The 25764-nt window shown below is 38.4% G+C and overlaps 1 protein-coding gene across 4 annotated transcripts in view; it reads left to right on the plus strand.

Moving 5' to 3' along the window:
* The window catches only part of PTGER3 (prostaglandin E receptor 3), a 66367-nt gene extending 40964 nt beyond the window's left edge, over nucleotides 1–25403 (plus strand). The window contains exons 3-4 of one of the 4 annotated variants that reach the window (XR_004234228.1): nucleotides 14617–14932; nucleotides 24446–24504. Coding sequence is in view for 2 of the 4 variants with exons in the window: in XM_031968876.1 (XP_031824736.1) it covers nucleotides 24446–24661 (216 nt within the window). In the remaining 2 variants the exon portion in view is untranslated. Of the gene's footprint in view, nucleotides 1–14616; nucleotides 17096–24445 lie in introns of those variants that run through there. The other 3 variants (XR_004234229.1, XM_031968876.1, XM_031968877.1) reach the window with 3 other exon arrangements.
* Nucleotides 25404–25764: the final 361 nt, after the last annotated feature.

Genomic DNA, 25764 nt, shown 5'->3' on the forward strand with positions numbered 1-25764 from the left:
TGTATCCCGGTTCTTCCCACTTCCCTTTATATCAGTTCATATAGGTCTTATCATGTTTTTATGCAACCATCCTCTTATCATTTCTTATAACACATGTCCTCACACTCATATGGCAAAACTTGTTCAGCCACTCTCCAAATGATAAACATCCCCTCAATTTCCAATGACTTGCTACCACAAAACTAAAACAAATGTTTTTGTACATTTTTCCTTTAATCTCTTTGGGTTGTAGTCATAGTAGTGGTATTGCTGGCTCAAAGGGTTTGAACAATTTAATCGACTTTTGGGCATAATTCCAAATTATGATATGAGGCTCTCCAGAGTGTTTGGACCAGTTCTCTCTTCCACCAACAATTCAACTTCTTTTCCCTCATTCCTTCTAGCATCTGCTATTTCTAATAGGAATGATGTAGGTAGAGATGGAAACAGTTTAACCTTATTGAATCCCTTTTTCTTTTCTTTTCTGTTTACCTTTTTGTGCTTCTCTTGAGTCTTTTGTTAGAAAATCAAAAATTTCTAGTCAATTCTTGCCTTTTCATCAGGAATGCTTGAAAGGGCTCTATTTCATTAAATATTCATTTTTTGCCCTGAAAGATTATACTCAGGTTTGATAGGTAGATAAGTCTTTATTGTAATCCTATGCCTACTGAAATACCCTGTTCTAAGCCTTCTTCTCCTTTAATATGGAAGCTTCTAAATTCAGTGTGATCCTGACTGTGACTCTTCAAAATTTGAGTTGTTTTTTTCTGGCTGGTTGCAGTATTTTCTTCTTGACCTGGAAGCTCTGGGAATTGGCCATAATATTCTGGGGAGTTTTCATTTTGGGATCTCACCCAATTGGTGATTGGGATCACCAATCTCTGGCAATTGGTGAGTTCTTTTGCTTTCCATTTTATTCTCAAAATCTAAGATATTGGAACAATTTTTATTAATCATTTTTCAAAATTAAATTAATAGGCTCTTTTCTTTGTCCATGACTTTCAGGTAGTCCAATAATTCTGAAATTATCTCTCCTCAATTTATTTCCTTGGTCAGTTGTTTTTAAGATATGATATTTTACATTTTCTTCTATATTATTTTTATTTTTTGACTTTGTTTTATTCTTTCTTGAAGTATCATGGAGTCATTAGCTTCTTCTTGCCCAGTTCTAACTTATAAAAATTATTTTCTTCAGCAAACTTCTTTCCCTCTTTTTCCATTGAAAGCAATTCTGTTTTTAAAGGAGTTTTTTCTTCAGTGAATTTTTGCCTTTTTTATGATTTGGCCAATTCTGTTTCAATCTCTTTTAATTCTCCACTAATTAAAAGACTAATTTAATTCTGTTCCTTTTCTTTCTTTTTTTTTTGCATCATTATTATTTTCCCCCATTTTTTTCCTCTTCTTCTCTAATCTCTTTAGCTGTTTCAGGAATTCATGCTGGACTTGGGTCCAATTAGTCTTCTTCTTCGAGGCTTTGATTGTCACTGTTTTCATATTGGTCTTCTCTGCCATATAATAGCTTTATATAGTGAGGTTCTTTTTTCATTGTTCATTTCCCCAGCTATTTGTTCACTTTAACATTTACATTAAAGTTGGGCTCTACTCACCCTGGGGGTGGAAAGGTACTGTCTAAGGTTTCAGGCTTTTTCACACTTGTTTTCAAAGCTAGTTTTCTGTGATTTCCAAGGTAGTATGCTAGAACAGGTATGGTCACTGTGCTCTGGTCTGCACTATGGTCTTTGTCAAAGCTGCCTCCAAGGCCCATTGCTCTTGTTCCCTCTGTATTCTAGGCCTATGCCCACCCTGTTGCTACAGACTTTTTTGGTACCTTCTAAGTTGTCTGAGGCTCAAAAATGTATCCTTCTGACATTTTGTTTTGGAGTCTACTTCTCCAAAATTTGATTTGAGGTGTTAATATTACTGAGATATAGGAAAATTTCTTGAGTATTTTAAAGTGGAGGTAGTAAGTTCCCCCTCTTTAGAGATCCTTCAGCAAATGTTTAACACTTCTTTGTCATAGATAGACACATAATTCATAGAGCTATATAACTGTAGATTAAGAACAGAAAATGATCTTAGAGATTATCTGGTCCAAACCCACCCTTTTGCAGATGAGGAAACTGAGATCAAGAGAAATTAAGTGACTTACTAAGGGTCACATAGCTAATAAATGACTCAGCTGGGATTTGAGCCCACATTGATTCTATGTCTGTGCTCTACACCCTTTGCTAGTTGCCTCTCAGCCTTTGGGCACCAGACATTTGTGGAGCACAAAGTGCCAACCCAGGAAGGACATGGAATTAAAAATGGTCAGGCCTGTGCTTCCTGCCTCTAGTTCATAGAGGTTTAGTCTGGTTTTGGTAGAGAGCTTACTGGAAGTGAGCCCAGTGCTTGTGAAATATTGGTCTTGGATTCCAATCCTGCCATTTTCTAGTTGTGTGAACCATTATACATTTTCTGATCTCTTTGATCTTTAGTTTCCTCATCTTTAAATGGGTATAATGACATGTTGCCATGTTCATTCTTGTGAAGAAAAAGGTTTATAAATTAAAAAACACTATGTAAATATGAATTGTCACCATTTAACATAAACAGACTGGTTTCAATCATGGGAGAATGACTATGGACACAGCTCTCAACCCTTTCATGATTAAGTAGATGGTCTTTGAGAGTTAATGTGGCTAAACAACTCACCAGCTAGGCTATTGGGGAGCATCTCAGACTTGCCTAGACTTAGTTCATCCTCAGAATGTATTGGATGCCTTATCTAAACTTCCTAGGATCTGTTAGAGTTTGTATATGGCTAGCATAATCTTTGAGAACCCAGGATAATCTCCACATCACGATGACAATACAAGAAGGTCTATAATATAGTTGTGTTATTACCTCTGTAATTATTATTTTGGATTAGACCCAGTCTTCAGGGCTCAAGAAAGCTAGGTTTGTCCTAATGTCTTTCATATTTTCCTTTAGTCCTAACCAAAGTTGATTGGAAAATTTATAAAAGGTTTCATGTTGACTTGCCTTTCCAGCAGTGATTAGAGAGTTATGTTATTTTTTTAGATCAGAACACTATCTCTGGACTTTTCCTCCAGAGCCCAGAGTCTGTCCAGACCATTCAAACCTAAAATCGAGGGCTACAGAAACTTCCGAAGCAACATATGTCAACATAAGTACAGGTAATGGAATTGATGTAGCCTTTTGGTCAAGATCAAGCATACCACAAGATGGTAGCCATCAGAACAACAGCCAGTGGTTTAAAACAATAAAATGTCCTGTTATGTTATAATAACGAATGGAGATTCTGCTAGGTCTGACCTGCTTTTGTAAGTACCTAACATCTATTCAAAGATGAGGAGAATAGAGTTTCCCAGAAAGTATCATCTTCCCATTAAATACTCCAATCCCTCAGCTTATATTTCTGCCAAAGGGATCAGCTGATTAGCGGGCCCTTTAGTACTAGTAACCCATCTGTAAGAATCACATAATTCTCCTATGTGAAACCTTCCTGAAACAGGATTCAAAATCATTATTAAAAATCAATGCTTTTGTTATTTACTAGTGGGTGATTTAGTGAATGGTTTTTTTTATTCAATAAATTTCTTATACTCAAATAGCATGCCTCTCTGTTGGCCCTAAAGGCAATCTTCACTCACCAAAAAGATGAAAGAGAAAAAAGAATAATTCTTTCCTGGAACCAGACCCTAGTGTCTTGAGCACCTAGTGGAATAGAAATGAACATTTTAATGTCGAGTCAGGCCATGATGATAAATTACATTTGTCTCTTGCTTTCATTGATTGGAAACTTAAATTATTTGCAAAGCTTACAATTCAGATTTGATGAAAAATAGAATAAAATTGCTATATACTGGCCTATTGTAGTAACTAAAACTAAAACTAAAAATACTTATATGTATATATAATGCAGTCAATATCAATCTTTCTGTAGGGTATTCTTTTCTGAGTGTGTGATGAAAAGGTCTGAAATTAGCCACAGGGTGGCTAATGTCTAGAAGAGTTCTACATCAGAGATCTAGAGCTAAAAGGAACCTTGCTAGTCATCTAGTGTAATACATTTGTTTTACACATAAGGAAACTGAGGCCCAGGGAACATAACTGACTTACCCAAAATCCTATAGTTAGTATTTATGTAGCACTTTAATTTTTGCAAAGTTCTCTATGGATGGTATCCAATTTCTTCTTCACAACAACCCTGTGAGATAGGTGCTACTTGCCCCAGGACTCTATATCTACTTGAAATCTGAGGCGGCATTTGAACTCAGGATTTCCATACTCCCAGTGCAAGATTCTGATCCAACTGTGTCACTTAGCTAGTTTGTGGCAAAGTCCATCATATTAAAAAAAATCTCCAGTGGGATGACAGCAGAGAGAGGGGCAGATTTGGAGACAGAATAACTCAACACTGGCACACAACTGTGAGCAAGTCTCTACTTGTCAGGGCTGTAGAAAAATTTTTAAAATTAGATGACTTATCAATGGACACTGGTAGAAGGAGTTTTCCACACTGGAAATTTCATTCACTATGAAATCACAGGTCTCTACAGGAAAAAGAAAAAGAAATTAAAGACCACCAGAATTTGACTTTCCTTTTTTCCTCTCTTTAGTCATTGAATGTTGATAAAGGAAAAGGACACATCAGGAATTCAATTCAATCGAATTCAACCACTATTTGTTAAGTTCTTACCATGTGCCAACTCACCCTTATCCCATTCTTTAAGAAGCTCCCATTTTCCTAGATAGGATGTAGCAGACATGGAGAAGGGCTCCTGCCTTTCCTACCATCTTTTTGCCTGTATCTTTGGCTTTGGCAGAGATGGTTTTTGGGACCATTGCTGAGGCTTTAGACTCTCCCTTTCTCAAGATACTTTGAAATTTGATTCCTGAGTGTCATCAGAATTGGTTCACCTTTCAGGAGGAGCACGGTTGATTTATTTTGTCCAACACCAGGCTGCTCACCAAGTATGACTCTGCACAGACAATATTGGGAACTGGCCTGGTAGAGCCAAAGATGATGGTTCCACTGTTGAAAATAATCCTAAGGACTCTGATTTCAATGACACAGGAAATGCCAAGATAAGAAAAATCTCTCTACAAGTATAGACCTTCACTTTCTCTGTAAAGAGAGTTACCTATAACATAGAGAGATTAGGTGACTTGCCTGGTATTACTCAATCAATTTGTATCAGAAACGGGCCTCAAATCCAAATTTTCTTGGATTTAATGTCCTTACACCTTGGTGATACATTGGAGAGAGTTCTGGATCTGGAGTCAAAAATTTCTGAGTTCAAATCCTGTCTGTGTATCAGTGTGATGCTGGGCAATCAAGCTCTCAGCCTCAGTTTCCTCATCTGTATATAAAATGGATATTATAATAGCACCTACCTTCCAGTGTTGTGATGATGAGTTAATATTTGTAAATACATTTTCAGACTTTATATAATGTTATAAAATGTTAGTTGTTGCTATGTTATACCATGATGTCTTTAGAATAATTATAATTCTATCAGTTATTCAGTAATTTATCCCCTTAAAGTTGCTCAATGATACCATAGAAGAGATAATGTATCTCTTTTGATTCTCACAATAAACCTATGAGATAGGTGCTATTATTATCCTGACCCACCAATATTTCAGAGGAAACTGAGGTTGAGAAAAGTTTGTTTAAGGTTATATAATTAGTGTCAGAATTAAGTGGTATTAACTAGCTGCAAATTTAAGGTTCCAACCACTGCACCACACTGCTGATGGCTCTACTTCATCTCCACAGCATATTTCACATGTGGCTGAACAGAAGCACAAATGACAATTTTGTCCCCCAGAGTAAACAATGTAAGATATGCCCTCAAATTAACTTTTAAATTGATATGAAACTTGTGTAAGAAACTGAGATAAGTTCAGTAATACAGGAGGGGTGCTGAGTCTCCATAATGGAACACAGGTTGATATTATTCTTTGCTGATGAGACATTTAACACAGTGGGGAGTATGGTGAAATTTTTGAGCTCCCTACATTGTGATGTGCCATGACAAACATCTCAGGTGCTCCATCTTAGTTACAGCTCCTTGGGAGAAGATGGATCATTCCAAGAAGCTGTTGTTTTCCTTTCCAGTTTAATTTACAGATCCTCATGGGATGACATGCCTCAGCTAGATCTCACTGCAAGGCACTGCAGGCTTATTTTCTCCTCCAGTGCCTTTTTTATTACTTTGTGAGACAATTTTGCTAAGAGACCCTGCCATCTTTCCACATAATGCTTTGGAAATGGCACTGTATTTCTTGCTGCTATTTGTACATGACGTCACCTCCCCTATCTGGGTCTTTTCCAGTGCCTTGAATGCTCTTCTTCCTTACCACTGTCTCCTGATTTCTACGACTTCCTTAATGATGTGACTCAAATCCTACCTTCTGAAGATCTTACCTAACCCTAGAGCCTTCCCTTCTATTCACTCCATGTATTTTGGATGTACGGAGTTGTTTCCTCATTAAACTGTGAAATCCTTGAGACGATGGACTGGTTTTTACTTTTCTCTGTTCACAAAACAGTGGCCTGGTACAGAGTAGGTGCTTAATGAATACTTACATTTGGCTGTTTTAATATGGTATGACTTTTGGCATGGTAGATAAAATGCTTGCACTCAAGAAAACATGAACCTGCTTCTAATGTATGAGGAAGTCCCGGTTTTCTATAACCTCATTTTCCTCATATGCAAAATGGGAATAATGATAGTATCATTTTAAAATGGGGATAATTATAGCATGAAATCATAGGGAGGCTCAAGAGATAATATACAGAAACGACTTTGCAAACCTTAACATGCAGTTCAGACATTAGTTGTTTCTGTGGTTTCACTGATGGGAACATTCCCTTTATGAGACATAATCCATAATCCATTCATAACTGCCTACTCCCTGGGAATTCCAGCCATATCCTCCCCATATTTACTACACAGAGCCTACCCAATATACCAGCAGCCTCCCTCTTCTACTCCTGACACCATGAGAACAAGTGGGTCACCCACTGATTCTTACTTTCATTGTGTGTCTATTGGAGGCTACCATGTCTTCTTCCATTGCCTTTTAGGGTTCTCAGATTCAGTCCTTCAGAGATTGTTATGTTCCAGAACCAGCACTCATGCATCACAGGGAAAACATTTGTCATAAAAAGATGGACCTTTGTTTTAGAGAGAAGATTGGGGTCACCAAGATAAATTTCTCAAATACCCTCAAACCACTGTCTTCCATTTCATCTCTGAACCAGCTCGTTGTTTATTTGCAGTGTCTGGTTAAGATTTATATTAAGATGGGTGAGGTCTACAGCCTGTTTATCCTGGCTCACTTCACAGACTGGGCACCAGGCATTCTTAATCCATTAAGTTTTTGAGTGATTAGGGAATTTCTACAACATCCTGGTACTTGGTGCAGCCAAATACAATGTTGTCCATGGAAGAAACCATCAGGAGGACCTTCTAGCAGATTCTTAATCTGTGTTCAATGCATAGATTTCAGGGGGTCGTAGATTAAGATAAGAAAAGTATACATTTTGATTTCTGCTCATCTCTTTCTGAAACTTAACATTCTCTCTAGTTTTAATTAAGACACACATTATTATTCTGAGAAGGAATCAGACCCACAAAAATGTTAAAGCTCTCTTAGTCTTTGGAGAGCTCTAGTCAAGAAAAACAAATTAAATCCAACCTCAAAAATATACCATGAGACTGGCAAGTCACCTAGCCTCTATTTGCCTTTGCTTCCTTATTTGTATAATGGAGATAGTAAGAGCACCTACATCCCAGGGTTATTGAGAGGATCAAATGAGATAATATTGGTAAATTACTTGGCACAATGTCTGCTGTATAGACAGATGCCTATGCGATGTTAGCCATTATTATTTTTGTTGTTATTGTTATCTCTCTTCCATTTGGACTCTGTCTTGGATCTTCACTATGAAAATGGTGATGTTTGATGAGCCGGTGTGCTGTTGCTTTATCCCTTGCTTGAAAATGATCAGTCATCAAACCAGTTTGTTGCTATTGTTATCGTTTTCAAGAACTCTTGCATAATTGTGATGAATGCTTTGTAAGGTGATAAAAATCAACAAAAAGAACATTTCCTTCTACAAAGAAGAACAAAAAAGGAGATTACACAGGACACCATGAATTGTAATTATATATGACTTATTTTTTAAGTGTACTCTAATATACTTAATAGAGTAAGATCAACACTGCCCTCTTTGGGTCTTCTTCTGAGCTTCCTTGTCATCTCTGGTTATTGCTACTGTTTTTAATGATTTTTAGGCCATTTTTCCTTTCCTCCCTCCCTCCCCCTCCTCCTCCTCCTCCTCCTCCTCCTCCTCTTTTTCTTCCTCCTCCTCCTCTTCATCTTCTTCCTCTTCCTCTCTTTCTCCTTCTTCTTCTTTCTTCTTCTTCTTTGTCATGGTATGGGAGTGGGTGGGGGGTATCACTATTATTACCCCCCATCATGCTCCTGCCCAGAAAGCATGACTTTGGGTCACTCTGGAGATTTTCTTTTCTTTCCTGCATCTGTCAGTACTAAATCTCTCCACTCTTTGCTATTTAGCATGCAAACATGGACCACATTGTTGATACTTTCAGAGAGGGGCCCAAAGCACACAGCTGCAGACCATCCTGTGAATGTTCAATCACTGATTCTTCCAGATACCAGTCTGGAAATTTTTATCAGAATAGCGACTGGGATGCTCACTGCCTGCTAATTTGCCTGCTGGGAAAAGCAGAGCATGGCGATTCTCTCTGCAGCATTCTTCTGGCTTTGAAGACATAAGAATCAGGATAGATTTTGAAATGAGAGAGAGAAATTTGGTCCAATTCCTTGATTTTACAGAATAGGGAAATGACTTGGCCAACATCATTTAGATTGCCAGTAACAGAGCTGGATTCAAACCCAGATTCCTTGAATCCAAATCTAGCACATGACTCCCATGTTGAGAACCATGAGACCACACCTTTAAAGCCTTGAAGTGGGATGTCATATAGGAACTATTGAAAAAAATATCTCATGAATCCTGTGGGCAGGAACTTACTTGAATATCATATTTTTACACACACACACACACACACACACACACACACACTATTAGTGCTTTTTTTTTTAACAAAAGAATCATCATTTGATTGCTCTGGATCTGTGGTCTGACACCTTCCTGACTTCTACTGATACCCACTCAATATCAGGGCTTTCCTTTTCAGTAATGGGAAAAGGGGGAGTTGCACACCATTTTTGCTATTGACTTGACTTTTTTTATGTGCTGTTTCCACTAATTATAGTGAGAATTTCTTAGCAGTGTTTTTTTTTTTAACCACACAGTGAGTGCTTAATAAAGGTTTTTCTTATTTATTCATTCCTTTTTTCAAGTTTCTCTGTTATTTTTTTATTTAAATAACAGTAAAATTTAGAAATCTTTTCCATTTTCTTTAAATCCTGCCTCAAAATAAGCAGAACCACTTACCTGGAACCCACCAACAGAACAACTCCAGCTGAAAAGGTCTGCCAGTTTTAGCAGCTGTAGTCCACCATATCTCTAGTTTTCTGGGGCACCAAGATGAATTATTACAGTATATTACAAGTCAACTGCTTTTGAGTGGGATGTGGGGGTTTGGGGAATTACATCATTGTAAAGGGCTGAAACTTGAATTGATGCACTGAGGTCGGACAACAGAGCACTTAAGACTAATTACTGATTGGACAATACTCTATTAGCATATGCTTGGAAAATGGCCCTTCCCACTATTCTGTGCTGGTTCAATCTTTTGGTGTATACAGAGAATTGTGGGAAGGATTAGGGGGTGGAGTAAAGCAAGCTAGAGTCACTTTGGCATTACAGGAGGAAAAGGAAGGTCACAGAGATCCTGTGTCCATTCCCTTCACTTCTACCCCTAAAGACCAAGAACAAAGACCAAGGACTTTTGCTTATCCTGACTCTGGCTGATTCTAAGGTATCCAGAGTGCTAATTCAGTCTTCACACATAATCATGACTGTTCTCAATACCTCATTCAAGTCTCTCCAAATTTCTCTTTCTCTGAAATTTCATATGTGTTGCTCTTTATGGTATAATGGCTTACCAAATGCATCAGTGTGCCCCAATGTTTTTAGCCTTTTTCAGATTCATACACAACAACTTTCTTTCCCATCTTTGGCTATTACAAGAAGTGCTGCTATAAATATGTTGACACAGGAATCTTCTACCTGCCTTTGAGCTCCATGGGGTACATGCCTTGGGTTGGGATTTATTGGGTCAGAGGCCTTCAACAATTTGGAATCACCTTTTTCACATGATTTAGAATTGGTTGACCAAAGAGCCAGACCAATTCAGCTCCACTAATAGTATATCTTAGACTTTCTACTTGCTACCTTTCCTCCCACTCATAATGTTCATGTAGGCCTGGGTTGGAATTTTTAAAAATTTTATTTAAATGTCAACATTGAATTAAAGGGAAGCCGTGAGCACAGTGGCAATGATAACTTGCAATCATTAATAACTTATCATTCCAATTTCTCCATTGTTAAATTTCCAAGATCACAGATTTAGAATTAGAGGAGCTCTAAAGGGCCATCTAATCTACTCCTCTCAATTTACATATGAGGAAATTGAGTCTTAGAGAGGTCCAGTGTCATATAGCTTTTATTCAAGGATTTAAACTCAGTCCTCCTTGACTCTAAGTAGAGCATTCTCTCCAGCATGCCATGTTTCCTTTTTCATACCCATATAATTTTCTCTACTGATATACCCTCCAACTTAATTCATACCCTTATCATCTTTCCTTTTCAGAAGAATCCCACTTCTTTTTAAAATTTAAATTAGAGAGCTAAGCTTTGAATCTTGCCTTTTTCACTTGGTCTCTAGATAACCTCAGTCAAGTCGCATGACCATTCCATTGCTTCAATTTCTGCATCTCTAAAATGGATGTATTGGACTAAATGTCTTCTTTGATCCATTTTAGCTTTGAAACATGATTGTGAAAATGATAAAACCTTTTGAGGATGGGAATATTTTGGGAGAAGGTTAGGTTTTTTTTGTTTGTTTTTAATGGAACACTTCACTTTTAAACCTTCAAAACCTTTTTCAAATGAAACATAATTATTATTAAGAACTTTTATTAGCATTGATTAAAATCACAGAACAGTTTCCAGTCACTGAATTATATCCTTCATGACTGAAAGGCTACAATGATATTTTAAGTGCTAAGAATGATGGACAAGATGGAAGAGGAGAAAAGGCAGAATCATTGAATTATGAGGAAGGATAACACCATACAAGGAACATTGATGCTAAAATCAGAGGAATAGGGTTCAAATCTCTCTTTAGATGTTTCCTAACTATGTGACTTTGGTCAAGCCACTTCTACCAGACTCAGTTTCCTTATATGTGAAATATTGGGGTTGAACTAGAAGTCCTCTGTGGATGTTTACAACCTGAGCTCTATCTCTCATTTCATTGAAAGTAAAACTCATGTTATAGATAAAGATTCTTAAACTTTTTGTATTATATGTTCCTCTGGGGTGTCTGGTAAAGTCTATAAACTTTTCAGAAGAAGATCATTTTTGTTTTTTTTTCAATTTGCCATTGAAAGAAATGGTAAATTTTAGGACAGTGAAAAAAATCAAGTTACATGTATCTTTCCCATTGTACTTCTCAGACCCTCTGATATCCATTCATAGACATGTAGGGCACTGTGGGTCCTAGCTAAATAGCTTCCAAGATTTCTGAGTATCAGAGCAATGAATCCCACCTTTGAGTTGATAATGTTCCAGGATGTCTGCAGTCTTGGAGACAATGATGTGAATCCTGGAAGAGAGATTTGTCATTTTCCTAAAGTTTCCCAACTAAAGCAACTTTTGGAATTTTGTTTTTAAATTTTGAGTTTAGATTCAAATCCAACTGGCTTCTAGATCTTGCTTCAATCCTCTCAGTGCCTTTAGAGAGAGCTGGGAGAAACAAGAACTACCCAATCCTCATTATCTAAGACTGTTCTTTCTCCCCAAAGTGAATACCAGCTCTCTGAGGGAAAGAATTAAATACTTCCACAGGGCTCAGTGACATTCTGAATCTAAGTATCGTGTAGCCCAGCCAGTAGCCCTCTGCAACTTCTTGTCCAAGGTTATTATTCATCAACATGAATCAAGTAGGCTTATTGTTTATAAAACACCCTTCCTCCCTCCTCCCCCCCCCATATAAGAGGATTTTAAATATTCCATTTGAACCAACCTTCTCCTTTCATGGATTTTCATAAGAATATGAAAATGTTTGTCTTTAGATAATCTGGCCTAACTTCCATAGTTCCTCTTATTCATAAAATAGTGGCTAACATTTATAGAGAGCTACTTTGAGTTTGCAAAAATCATTTACACATGGAGTATTATCTTACTTCTTATACAACCTTGTCAGGCAGTTGGTATTATTGTATCCATTTTATTGATGAGGAAACTGAGGCAAACAGTGCTTAAGTGACTTGCTCAGGGTTATACAGATGGTTACTGTCTGAACTGGGATTTGAACTTGGATCTTTTTTGGTTCTGAACCTAGAATGGACTCTCTAGCCCACTACATCAGAGAAGTGTAAACTCTTTGAAGGCAGGGATTATCATCTGTTTTGTCTTTGTATTTTCTCAGTGCTTCTAACAGTGCTTGGCACATAGTAGGCATTTCCAGAATGTTTGCAGACTTGGATTAAACACTTTGGACTCTTCTGGCTGAGTCCCTGGGAGGGCTGTCCAACTGAAATCTGGATCCATCCATTCTGCCTAGACACATTTCACAAGACTAAGTTTTGTGAAAATAACTATGCACTGCCTGTATTCTAGTTTGTTTGTTGGTTTTCCCCAAAGGTACTCATTAGATTCAGCTAACAGTAGTGTGCTCACTTAGAATTAGAAAGTCCATGTGTCCCAAATGGGGCCAATAAACATTACTTGGATATACTAATGCCTCTATGACAGGTTTATGGTAAATTTTGAGGTAGAGGGATAAGCCTTGCCATCTGGCAATGGACAATCATAAGTAATTCCTGCCTGTGCCTCCACTTTCAGCCCCAAACCCAGGGCCAGTGCAGGAAGGTAAGCATAAAGTTTATCACGATTAGGAGTTCATTATTTTCTTTCTTTCTTGCACTCTTTTTCCCCATTTGTGAGACCAAATAATAATCTGGAAACCAGGAAGTATGTTTTCAACTTTTAACTTACACGAGGGATGAATATATACAATATTCCCCTTTATAGGATGAAGAGTAGGTATACCGTCTGGATTAGCTCTCTGGAGGCTCTCAGTACCAGCCCCAGTCCTTGGTCTTAGAAAAGACGTGATGGGGCAGGAATCCATGTGGTCAGAAATGGAGTCCATTTATTTCAAGCTCTCTAAGTCTTATTTAAAACCTTAGTAAAGGTATTTAAATACCTTACGTCACTATAGCATATTGAGCATGGGCTAACGATGAGCACTTTGCTATTATTATGTGGATGCCTCTTTATTTGCAAGTATCTCTGTTTCAAGTAGAACACAGGTTGTCACGCCCCCCGGACGTCTCAGAAAGGCTGAGATGCCCCCAAGGGGAGATGAGAGCCAAACTAGACATTGTCACAGGTTCCCTCTGGGCTGAAGGGTCTTATACCTCACCCAGAGTTCTCCCACTGTCTGTGGCCCTCTACAAGTAGGAAACAGAATCTCAGGATCATCAGGGATTTACATTTAAATCATCCCAGAAACAGGTTAATTTATTTCTACTTTGAAAGGATCTTAAAAACTAATTCAACCCTCTCACTTTACAAATAAGGAAATTGAGACTCACAGAGTTTAAATGATTATCCCAAGGTCCCTCAGATAGCAGGGGATAAACAGAGACAGGATGAATATCCTCCACCATTTCCCCAACAGGGATCAATCAATTGATTCTCACTCTTGAGCTAACTCTAGATGTTCATTGACTCAGAGCATGAGAAATTAACCTTCTCACTTTGGAAAATCTGGGCAACATTTACCCATCTCTACTCTTTCTATATTCCCTCAGTTCTCTATCAGTGACCATTAGCTAGTCCCTTCTACCTGCCTTTTCAGGATCCTTGTTGGTCCCAGCCTTGATGGCTTACCAGTTAGGCCTTCTGGGAAGGAAGAAAAAGAGGGAGAACCTGATCCCTCTAGAGGGTTCTTAGCTGTGAGATCTTATGAACCTCTAAGTTTGAATTCCCAAAAAAGGGTCAGCCACATTCTCTGTATGTATATTTCCTCACATTTTCTGGAAGATTATGGTTCCTAGAACTGTGTGCATGTGTATGCATATATGAGTGTGTGTGCATGTGTGAGTGTGCACTATGTGTGGACAACACATATGTATGTGCTTGTGGGGGGGCATGTGTGTGTTTGTACACTGCAGGTGGGAATGCACATGTGTATTACATGTGTGTGTGAGAGAGACCTTTTAAAGCTTAGTCTTGACTTACATCTAAAGTCTCCCCAAAGAGATTAATATGGTCACTTCTAGAAAGATGTTCAATGTACAAGGTGGATCACATATACTCATAAATGTACATTAACAAATACCAAAAGCCTGAAATAGTAACTCATGACTCCTTTTATATTCTCTTGGAAGGTTGATAACTTAAAAATACGGAACACAGTGGAACTGCAGAATGGACATTTCACCTTCACCTTGGCTCAGTGCTAAGTAACTCATTCAAGATTCATGTTTCGTGACAAATCAGGAAATGACATGGGTTCATTCTCCTAGTGGCGGTCATCTGCTCCCAGAAGAGGTAGAACTGTTGCCAGAAGCATTGATTACTGAACAATCATCACCAGAACCAGGACCTCTCAATCTCTGCTACTACCAAGATGGCCACCAAGGTTAGAAACAACCGTCTCAGGAAAAAAGCATGCACGGCATCAGAGGCAACCTGAGATTTTAGGTACATTCTCATGCAAGGCTACATCAGCACGTGTGCTCATTGCCATGTTCTCCCTATTGCCATGGCTTCCATTGAAGAGGAAAGGAAACATATCCCCTCTCTTTCCTGATGGAAATCCAAGGAAGAGGCTCAAAAAGTCTTGACATGATTGTCTGTGAGGAAGAATGATAAACTAAAAACCTTCTTCATTATTAGTACCCTAAAGGTTATTGAATAAGCATCAATTCCTGCCCATGGTCACTTCTCTTTGGTTCAAGTCTCCTTTCCCATCTCTTTCCCTCTACCTCCATGACACAAGGAACATGTAGGAGCTGGACTATTATGTGATATTCAGTAAGATCCCAGGGCACATAAGGTGTCACTAGAAGAGCCTGTGCTTGGGCTCAGGTTCATCACCCTAATGATTCCACATGTGTTTATTAAGTTCCTGCTCCATGTTGGTCACTCTACTAGGACATATAGACACAAAGTGAGCTAGCCCTGACCTCAAGAATTATAGATTCTATGGGGGAAAGAAGCCTATATACTTAAAATACCAATATAACTAGGTATCCATCCTCAAATTTTTCTAAATGTCTATTGATTCAAGTATCTATTCATCTAAGTATCTACCTATTGACCTAAGTATTTGTTGATTTAAGCATCTATGATCAAAGTATCTGCATAAATATCTGTTAATCTACCTATCCATCCTCATGTCTGTCTGTCTGTCTATCCATCATACAACCATCTATTCATCTATCCATCTATTGATCTGTTCATCTATCCACCCATTAATCCATCAATCTAGCATTATTTTGGAGCCAGAGAGGAGATGGCAACAGCAGGGTCTATCAGGGAATGACAAAATTAAAGATGGTGTTTTGGTGCTTCCTTAATGTCCCCTCATTGATCTTGGGATTCACTTCCCCATTCAAGGTTTTTATTGGGTCTAGCTTCAGAGACTTGAGAGGCACTCTGAAGATATATGAGAAGAAATGAGCAATGGCATTGACATTTCATTGACATTTCTGACTTCTCTCCATAGTACCCCCCACTCCCTGATCCCTCTTCCTTCTGGGATTTTACTCTTTTCCCCAATATTGCTGCCCCATGTCACATCTGTTTTGTCCTTTTCATTTTCTGCCATCTCTGAGTTTCAGCCTTCCTGACTGGCATAGACCCACTCTTTGGTCTTCATCCTCTTGATCTGACCTTCATTATCCCTGAAATTCACTCCAACATAGGATCAGCTTCAGAATTGGTTGGGCCTGAAAGAGCTGATCCAATCCTCTTGAATTTATAGTTGAAGACCCTGATGTCTTGTGAGCCTAATTGACTGGCAAGGTCAAACAGATAGTGAAAAACGAAGCAAGGATTTGACTCCCAGTCCTCTCACTACAAAAACTAAGCAGGGTCTTCACTGCACCACGCTGCCTCAGACCTGTTTTCTCTTCTCTTCATAGTCACAAATGGTTGAATTTGAAATTGGCTCTGGCAGTTTGTCCCAGGCAGGGTCCCACTTTGCAACAAAGTGCCAAATCCAAGCGACAAGGATCTGGTAGGTCTCCAGATGCCATTTCTAAGTCCCCCTTCTCTGTTGCTAGGAAGATGGGGGAGATGTAAATGTTCGGTGCCGATTTGCCTGGCCAGCTCTGCCCTTGGCAGAGTACCTCTTGTACCAGCTTTTCCCCCTTTTGTTTTCTTGAAATCTGATCAGCCCTCATTAGACCAGTGCAGGACATTTTGCTCAGAACATACAGCGTCCCAAAGCCCAAACTAAATAGTTATCTCTTCATTGGAAAGGAGTAGGAAATCTCGAGCTCCAAGTATGATTACAGAAGCCTAAAGAACAATTGGGAGCCAGTTCCAGCTAGAGTTTCCCCAATTTGCTTTTCACTCATAAGGTATGAGATAAAGTTGTCTCCTAGGGAAGACTGCCCTGTAGGCAATGCCCTGCCTTGGCCCGACATCAAAATATTATGGAACTAAATGTATGCACCGCGGGCCTTCTTACCTACAGTTCTGTAGATTTGTTTGCTTAAAAAATATTTGCTTACCTGCATTTCAATATAATTAGTTTCCTTTGCAATTCTGTGCAATTTTCCTCGACTGGGAGGCGACACATATAACAAAGAATACTTTTAAAATATATTTTCCCTGTTTATTTTTAAAATAACGTTTTATTTTTCTTCCCAATTACATGTAAAAAGAATTTTTAACATTTGTTATTTAAAAAAAAAAAAGCTTTTGAGTTCCAAAATCTATTCTCTCCTCCCATCCCTTTCCTTTCCTCAAGACAATAATCAATCTGATACAGAAAAAGAATATTTTTTGAAGAAAAAAAGGAAAAGAGAAAAAAAATCCTAGCAATAGCATTGAAAAGATCAGACTTTTTTATGAGATGCTTTCACTGACTTTGTTATTCCCTGATGCTCCCTATAGCACCACTAATCCATCTTTTTTTGCCCCCAAATTATGTAATGTTCCTCCCTCATGGACTTCTCCCCTCCGAAGAAGAGTTTTTGTTCCCTCTCATTTCGCTTCTTTGGGATCAAATTGGTTGTTTGTAATTTTGCAACACTTTCTCCTAATTATTTTGTTGGCATTCCCATTTACAATGTTGCCATCTTGTATATGTTGCTTCTTTGGCTCTGTTTACTTGATTCTATGTCAGATTGTACAAATCCTTCCAGGCTTCTCTGTATCCACCATATTCATCATTTCCTGTGGCTCATTCCATAATATTCCATTGCATTCATGTACCACAGCTGGTTTATCCATTTCTCAATCAATGGGCATGGATTTTGTTTCTGATTCTTTGGTAGCTTTGTAGTTTAACTAATTATCTTTACTGATGCATGTTAGGCTGTTGTTTCTATGGGTGAACTCTAAATCTGCAACCATAGATCAAAGGCTTTATTTTCCACCTCAGTGGTAGCTCTTTGTACAGGTTAGTCTTTTGTTTTTTGGAAATAACTAAGGGTTTTATTTGACTTACCCAGGTCAGTGAGTCATTGCCAGGGCAAACGCTTGAAGGGTAAATTCTCTTTTCTGTGGCCATGTCCTGACCGCTGGCATTTGATCAATGCAGCCTCGTGATCCCCTCAATCATCTAAATGGAGACCATGTGTCTAAGAGGGCACCCAGGAATGAGGGAATGCCCCCTCCCAAGGAAAACAGGAAGAAAAATCACATTTGACCTAAGGTCAGAGTCAAAAAAGTCTCAGAAAATACTACTGGCTATTTTGAAAACAGCCAAAGTAAATCCTCAGCTTTTGGGGAAGAAGAAGAGGCAGGGAGAAAATGGGAAGCTGATACAAGGCCTATCCCTTCATTTTGGGAGAACTTTCAGTGAGGAAACTCCGATGTTAATTCTGATTATCGCTTGAGCTGGAGTTAGTTCCCGGAGCACCGTGAAGCTAAATGACTTGCCTAAGTCAAGATGTTTCATGGCAATGGAAAGATTTGATCCAGATCTTCCTGATCCTATCCACTCTGCCTTCTCAGTGACCCTCCCTGCAGCACCACCAATAACTAGGTAAATTCCTACCTCTCATCCTTGCTAGTTGTGTGACTTTGATCAACTTTCCTGAATCTGTTTCCTCATCTGTAAAATGAGAATGATAATACTCATCAGGAGAACTTTCTCACAAGATTGTTTTGAAGAGAACACTTTGAAAACCCTTCAATAATACATACATACATAAATACAAATATTTGTTTCTTTTGAGAGAATCGCACTGTGGTAGATGGACTGAACTTGGAGCACAGAACTTACCACCACAGAATCTGAGTTCCAGTCATATGCTAAGCAAGGGAAGCTGTAGATTCAAATTTTGACTGAAACAGTTATTATCTATATGACTTTGGCCAAATATTTAATCCCTCTGGGACTCAGTTTCTTCATCTGTAACATGAGGCAGTTAGATTCTAAAGTGCCCATCAACTCTATGATTCTGTGATTTTATGAAATGGGTTGAAAATTCTGCCATAGACATTTTCTTGCTGAATGATAATGATCCAGTTAATTAAACATACAGTCCTCAGTTTCCCCAAGTGCAAAATGCTTGCATTCTCTATATCATGGGGCTGTTGTGAGAATTAGAGGAGATAATTAATTTAAAGTGCTATGTACATGTAAATTATTGTTATTCTCTCCTAGACTACCAACTCAGTCATTTGTGTGCTTTCCTAGCTATTCTTATCAGGAATCAAGAAAGAACCTGAATTTGAAAAATAACTTGGCAAGGAATAGCATGGAATCATGGATAGAGGGCCAGCCTTAAAGCCAGGAAGTCTAGGGCACAAGACTCTAAATCTAGCATAAACTAATTATATAACAAGTTACTAACCTCGCAGTGGACCAGGAATCCTCCAAAGACTTTAGACAAAAGAACAACAGCTCTTTCTGATTAGGACCAGTGAAGGGAGTTTCTGCACTAATTGTATCCAATAAATTCAAAGGTCCACATGAACCACCCAACTCTCCTCCAAAAAAAAATATACAAGGAATCATTCATTAGCAATGCTACGGGGAATATGTTACTGGAGAAACAGCTTAAAAAAAACTTTAGCAATCCTCTACCTTAATGCTTGCTTTTATACATGTGTTCAGGAAGGGTCAAGAATCAATAAATCAACATTTATTAAGCACCCACTACAAGCACAGTTCTAAACACTGAGGATAACAAAAAGTGCAAAAGGAGTCCCTGCCCTCTAAGATTTTACAACCCAATATTCATAGAGGTAATAAGCAATACTTAGTTTAACCTATCCTGGATTATATAGCTGGGTCCAGGCTCAATGCCTATCCTAAGATCAAACAAGTAGAAAGTGTCAAAGATGGGATTTATCCCTATCTTCTCTTGCTCCAGAGTCAGAATGCTTTCCACTATTCCAGTTATTGTAGAGATTTTTTTTGTCTAGGCGAGTGAATTAAATGGCTTGTAAAGTCCCTTTTAACCTTGAAATTCTGGGATCTTATAACCTGCTGGAATACATTTAAGAGAAATACATTGGTCTAATCCAGAGGAAAGCCAGTGACCCTCACTAGGGAGGAATCTTTGGATTTCAAAATTACTTAAATCATCACTAACATCACCCAGTCTTGAATGAAGTTGTTTTTTCTCTAGGGAATGAATCTGTGATTACAAAGAGGACAGAACAAGGAGTGAACTCCAGTACATTTTTCCTGTATTGTTAAGGTACAGGTCAATTCTCCGAGAGCCTCTACAGCTGTGGATCATAATATCTGAAGGGGTTGCAGGGAAGCCTTTGCTGACACAGGTGTTGTGGACTGGGAATGAGATAAATTGGAAGCAGAGGGAAGAGGAGAGAGAGGTCAGACAAGAGCAGCCTCTCAGTCAGAGAGGTCAGAGAACAGCAACAGCCTCTCACAAGAGGAGATCCATTCTGGGTTGGATCTCCAGTAGCCACTGTCAAGTGGCTCCCATGTATGCCAACAGCTCCTGTGTCTCGATACTATATCCTTCACATGTGATTCTCCTGAGATCACTCAAGCCAGATTGTGAATTTCTCTGAATCTTTCCAAGTAATATTTGTTTCTCAAATCCAGATGGACAGAGTAGATGAATAGCTTCCTATTACCTCATTGGAGAATTGAAGGCAGTGAGTCAGAATCATTAGAAAACTGCTATGATATGTGAACTATTCTAATACAGGACGATTTGTTCAAAGTTAGTAGAAGATCTTAATATGTGAACCCAAAACTTGATTTTTATTCTGCTTTGTGTGACATTGAATACACTAACTCTGAGTTTAATCTCCAAGCTAGACTTTCAAGGTTTCTGTGTAAATGCATTATTATTAGCACAGGAATTTTCAAACTTCTGCTGGCAAAACAGCAAGAAAGCATTTGTTATTCCCTTAGTCAAAAACTACCGTACTTAAATCAGTTGTTTCACAGACAAATGTTCCTTCCAACGATGCATCTTTCAACCTGTTCTTGTCTGTGGAATCTCTTCTGCATGTCCTCCCATAATTACACTAAAAGGGTGCACACTCCATGCTGGAGACCTTTCTCCAATTTTCTTGGCTTTGTTGGAATAGTAAAGGAGCATCTGGAACTCTTGTTCTTATTTGTGACCAGCCTGTGTCCTTTCTCCATCAGTCATTTCTTTGATGTGCTTTCTTGGTCATATATTTCTCTTGACTAAATTACAGAAAATAGTGCCAGGGGTTATTTTCCAGGCACTGAAATGATAATGTCTGATAACAAATTCTCTGCTGGCTTCATGAGCTATATTAGCTCATAAAACAGAGTCTGCCATGAATACAAACCTGGTCAAATTCAGTTTATGATCTTGTCTGATTACTTTTATTTGTTCTTTTGTGTTTTTGAGGAGAATAAACACAGCATGAATAATGTTTCCCAAGTGTTTATAAATGATTACCAAGCCTATTTGCTGCTTTTAAATGAAGTAAAGGTATTCAGAGAAAAAGAGAAATGATTTTGAAGACAGAGAAGAATGAGGCAGAATAAAATTAGGGAAATGCCCCAAGATTAGTTTTTAAAGCAAGATTATTTTTAAAAGCATTTTATTTATTTAAAGTTTGGGGTTCCAAATTCTAGACCTCCTTTGCTTCCTCCTTCCTTCCCTTCCAAAGACAATCAGATATAGGTTATAGATGTGCAATCATGTATAACATTTCTTTATTAGACATTTTATACAAGAAGATTTGAATAAAAGAAAAAATAAAGAAAATGAAAAATAGTATACTTTTGTAGAGTTCCGGTTGGTTTTCTGGAGGTCTTGGGACTAACCTTTGTTTCAGTTCAGTAATTGCCATGAGAATGAATAGCCAGGTGTCCAAATTCTTAATTGTCTCCTTGCCTGGGGCCAGGGCTAGCTTGGTCTCAGTGGAGAAAATGCAGGAGGACAGGCCAGCCACCACAGTGGGTAAGATGGAGTGAATCTTTGAGTCCTAGGGTTTCTGCTCCAGCCTCCAGCCACCATAAAGGTGGGAAATGGAATGAATCTGGCTGAGTTTGTCCCAGCTTATATGTCCTAGTACAGTTAAATCCATTCATCATACTGAGTATAAGCCAATCATTATATCACGAGAGAACCATTATTTGTTGTAAAATAAAATCATACTGAACTAAAGAACTATTAATCAGCATGCTAAACCAGATAACCATTGTCTCATCAGTTCCACTGAGTTGGCACCTTGTAAGAATCCTTGTTTTAAGTACAGAGTTCTGGCCCATAACACACTTTGGTGTGCATTCAAACAATATCAGTTCTTTCTCTGGAGGCAGATAATACACTTCATCATTAGTCCTTTTCCCATTTCCTTTGGTGTTTTCATCTCCCTTCCTGAGCAGTCAGGGAGGGTATGATCACCTCCTTCTTATGGTGTTTTTGCTCCTTTTTTGAGCAGTCAGGGAAGGTGTGATCTCCTTCTTTTTAGGGGGGTTCTCATCTCCTTGAGAAGTCAGGGAGGTTACAACCACCTATGTTCTAAATCAAAAGAAAGCGGGAGATGTTAGGATTCTTACAAGGTGCCAAGTCAGTGGAATTGTTGAGATAATGATTCTCTAATTTACATGTACTTAGTACTTACTATAATTCCACAAGATTCATACCTGTAAGAGAGCATATATAAGGAGGAGCTCTCAGGGCCAAAGAAGAGAAACCCACTAGAAGCTCTGACCCTCAACCAGGATTCAGTCGAGGAGATTCACAAGCCGGAGAAGGCAGCTTAAACTCTCACTACCAAGGAGAGAGATAGGCCTCTATTAAAGCTAACTGGGCCAAAAGGAAAAGAGATAAGACTTTAAAAGAAACAGTAAAGGATTTGGACTTTAACTCCTGGCTGCATTTGGGGTGATTACACTGAACTGAAAGAAAGGCTACCTCCAGAAGCCCCCCGAGACACCTGCTCCCAGAGAAGATTCTACTTTAGAGAAGAACATTACAGGGTCTCGTTCTTTTGGTTCTCTTTTCACTTTGCCTTGCTGCAAGCAAATCTGCTTGTAATTGCTTGAATTCCCATATCTGCCATTTCTTACTTATTGGACAGTCATATTCCACCTACATTCACATACCAGAATTTTTGTGGATTTCTTTTAATCTTTCCATAACTTAAAGGGTTGCTTCCTTTTTTTATTACAAAGAATGATTTACCAAAAAATAGGCATTTTTGGCATATAGTATAGATTTCTGTCTTTGACTAAGGAAATAAACATTTAGTAAGTGCTTAGTGTTTGTCAAGCACTTGGTCAAGAGCTGGAGATACTCTCCTCCAAGAGAAAGTCAAAACTATTCCTTCCTTTAAGGATCCCACAGGGAGGCAACAGGCAAACAACTACACATATAGATGAGAGAAAGTGGAACTAACCCCAGCAGGAAAGCGTTAGCATTCAGGAGAATTGGCAAGGTCTTTTTGTGGAAAGTCGTCAGAGAGACCAGGAGATGGAAATGAGGACAGAGAACATTCCAAACACTGGGGACAGCCAAGGAAGAGGCGTGGAATGGGGAGATGGCATGGATTGTGGGAGTTTACTGGAGTGAGGGGTGAGAGGTTGAAAGTTTAATCACTTTCTTCACATAATTCTAAATTAAAATACAGACGGTTGGGAACAATTCCTAATGCCACCAGCAATATTTTACTTTGTCTGACTTCCTAAAACCCTTACATCATTGTAGTTTCCTGTTTGAGGAGGGGGGAAGGGGTTGTCACATGCACATGCAATTTGCAGGAAACCCTTAGAGTTGTTTTAATTTGCATTTCTACTTGTGGAAGCAAAACAATCTTATTTTATGTTTTAGGCAAATTTATTAGAAGCATATTTTTTTATGAAAGTAAGTTTTATGTGGATGGAAATTCTAATCTTTTCCCTCAAGCAATTTTCCAACTCACATCTTTATAGCAATTGCGAAACAAAAGTTGAAATTCTAGGAAAATGGTAAACAAAGCATATGGTTTCTGTTTGAGTTTGAAGAATTATTCAATAAAGAATAGGGCTGAACATCAGTGCCCACATCTTTGGAGAAGATGCTTTCCTGAAGCTAGTTATTCCCACCAACATCTCCTTTGGCTTGTTCAAACAAAAGAAATAGCCCACTGTGTTCCCCCTCTTAATTTGGACACCATAAATTCTCTCTCATGATCTAATTACTCCTTCTGCCTTCTTTGGAGGAAATAAGTACACTCCCTTTGATTAAAAGTATTAGGTACCTATATCTCAATCAAGCGATCAATCAACAGACATGATTTGGTTTTAAAAATTTAGGGGGGGGGGCAGAGATTGTCTATATTCTGTTACATTTTTAAGGTGCAAACTATTTGATGGTCCAAGAAGAGAATAACATAAGTGGTTGACCAAGCTAATCATGCCCTTTGAGGGTTGAAATATTAGAGAAATTACAGGAGGGGATAGTGAAGTGGTAAACCAATGGACTAGCCAAGCGGTGAAGAACTCCAGAGTTAGAATCCTTTCCAGAAGGGCAAATGAGAGTTTCTCTCACTTTCTTTCCTTCCCCCTTTCCATTCATAATTCACCAGGGAGAAGAGACCAGTTTGAGACAAGGCATCCATTGGGAAGTAAAGACAGGCACGTTGAGGACACATGTAGATGAACGGGGGCCCAGCCAGATACAGAAGGATGGCTATCTGAAGGAGAAGACAGCTTCAAAGGGTTTCCTTTGTGCTAGAAAGACCTACAGGCTCTGGATTCTACAAAGGTACCTGTCCTCCAAGGTCAGCAGAGAGCTACACTAAAGGGAAACTTCATGAAGACCCTATAAGAAAGAAAAGGACTTCCAGTAACCAGGAGCTGTGAGGTACCCCTTTGTCACATGTATTCTCTACCTCAGTACCTTGTACTTTGAGCCCATCCCGCCCAGGGACATTGTGTGTACAAAGACACAGAGGGGACTGTTTTTGCAACCAGTGGGTAAATACATTTTCAAAAAACTAATTTTATTTGACTGACTGTCAAAGGGAAGCACATTGATGGAGGCTTGTGAGTATAGAAACTCATAAATTCAGGGTAGGGTTAATCCTGAGGTCCTGAGAATAGTAGTCACCTGCCCTTTGGGCACCAGATCCACCAATATGAATAGAAATTGGGAAAGTAGCTACAGAGTAGGTTCTAAATAAGACAACTAAGATTCATGCTTGAACATCTTTTTTTAGTTGCCTTCTCTTTTCTGTACTTAACAATCCACAATAAACAATAACATTTCAATGTGTAAAGAAGAAAAAAGAAGGAAGATTTTATTAGTAATTGAATTTCTAATATGTAGAGTTTGTTTTTTAAGAAGTCTCCACAGAGCCCACTTCCAGGACAGTGGAGGTCTGAGCTACAGTGCATGAAGGCTCTGAAGTCAGCATGAATGAGGGCCTGAGGGAGGACTTGTGGTCTATAGAGGAGTAAATGGGTCCAGGCTGGAAATGCTGTCATGCTGTTTAGTAATGGGACTGAGCTTATGAATAGTCCCTGCATGGAAGAGAAGAGGGAGACCCAGCTTATACATATACATATATATATATATATATATATATATATATAATGTGTATATATGTATATAAACACATGTGCATGTATATATATATATATACATATATACACTTGCACACATACACCTATATCTATGTACATATATACATATATATGTATTTAACAAGATCTAACAAAACTGTTCTATTTGTATCCCTCTCTTTATTTTTTTGTTCTTTCTCTGCATTAAACAGTTTTTAAATTGGTATTTGTCTGTGTGTTTGTGTGTCTCAATTTAATTCTTCTCTTGAACCCTATTCAGTCACATCCATTGAATTGGGAATTGGGAAATGATTTTGTTATTACATATTTGTGTCAATTC

Source organism: Sarcophilus harrisii, chromosome 4 (genome assembly GCF_902635505.1).
Source record: "Sarcophilus harrisii chromosome 4, mSarHar1.11, whole genome shotgun sequence".
NCBI lineage: Eukaryota > Metazoa > Chordata > Mammalia > Dasyuromorphia > Dasyuridae > Sarcophilus > Sarcophilus harrisii.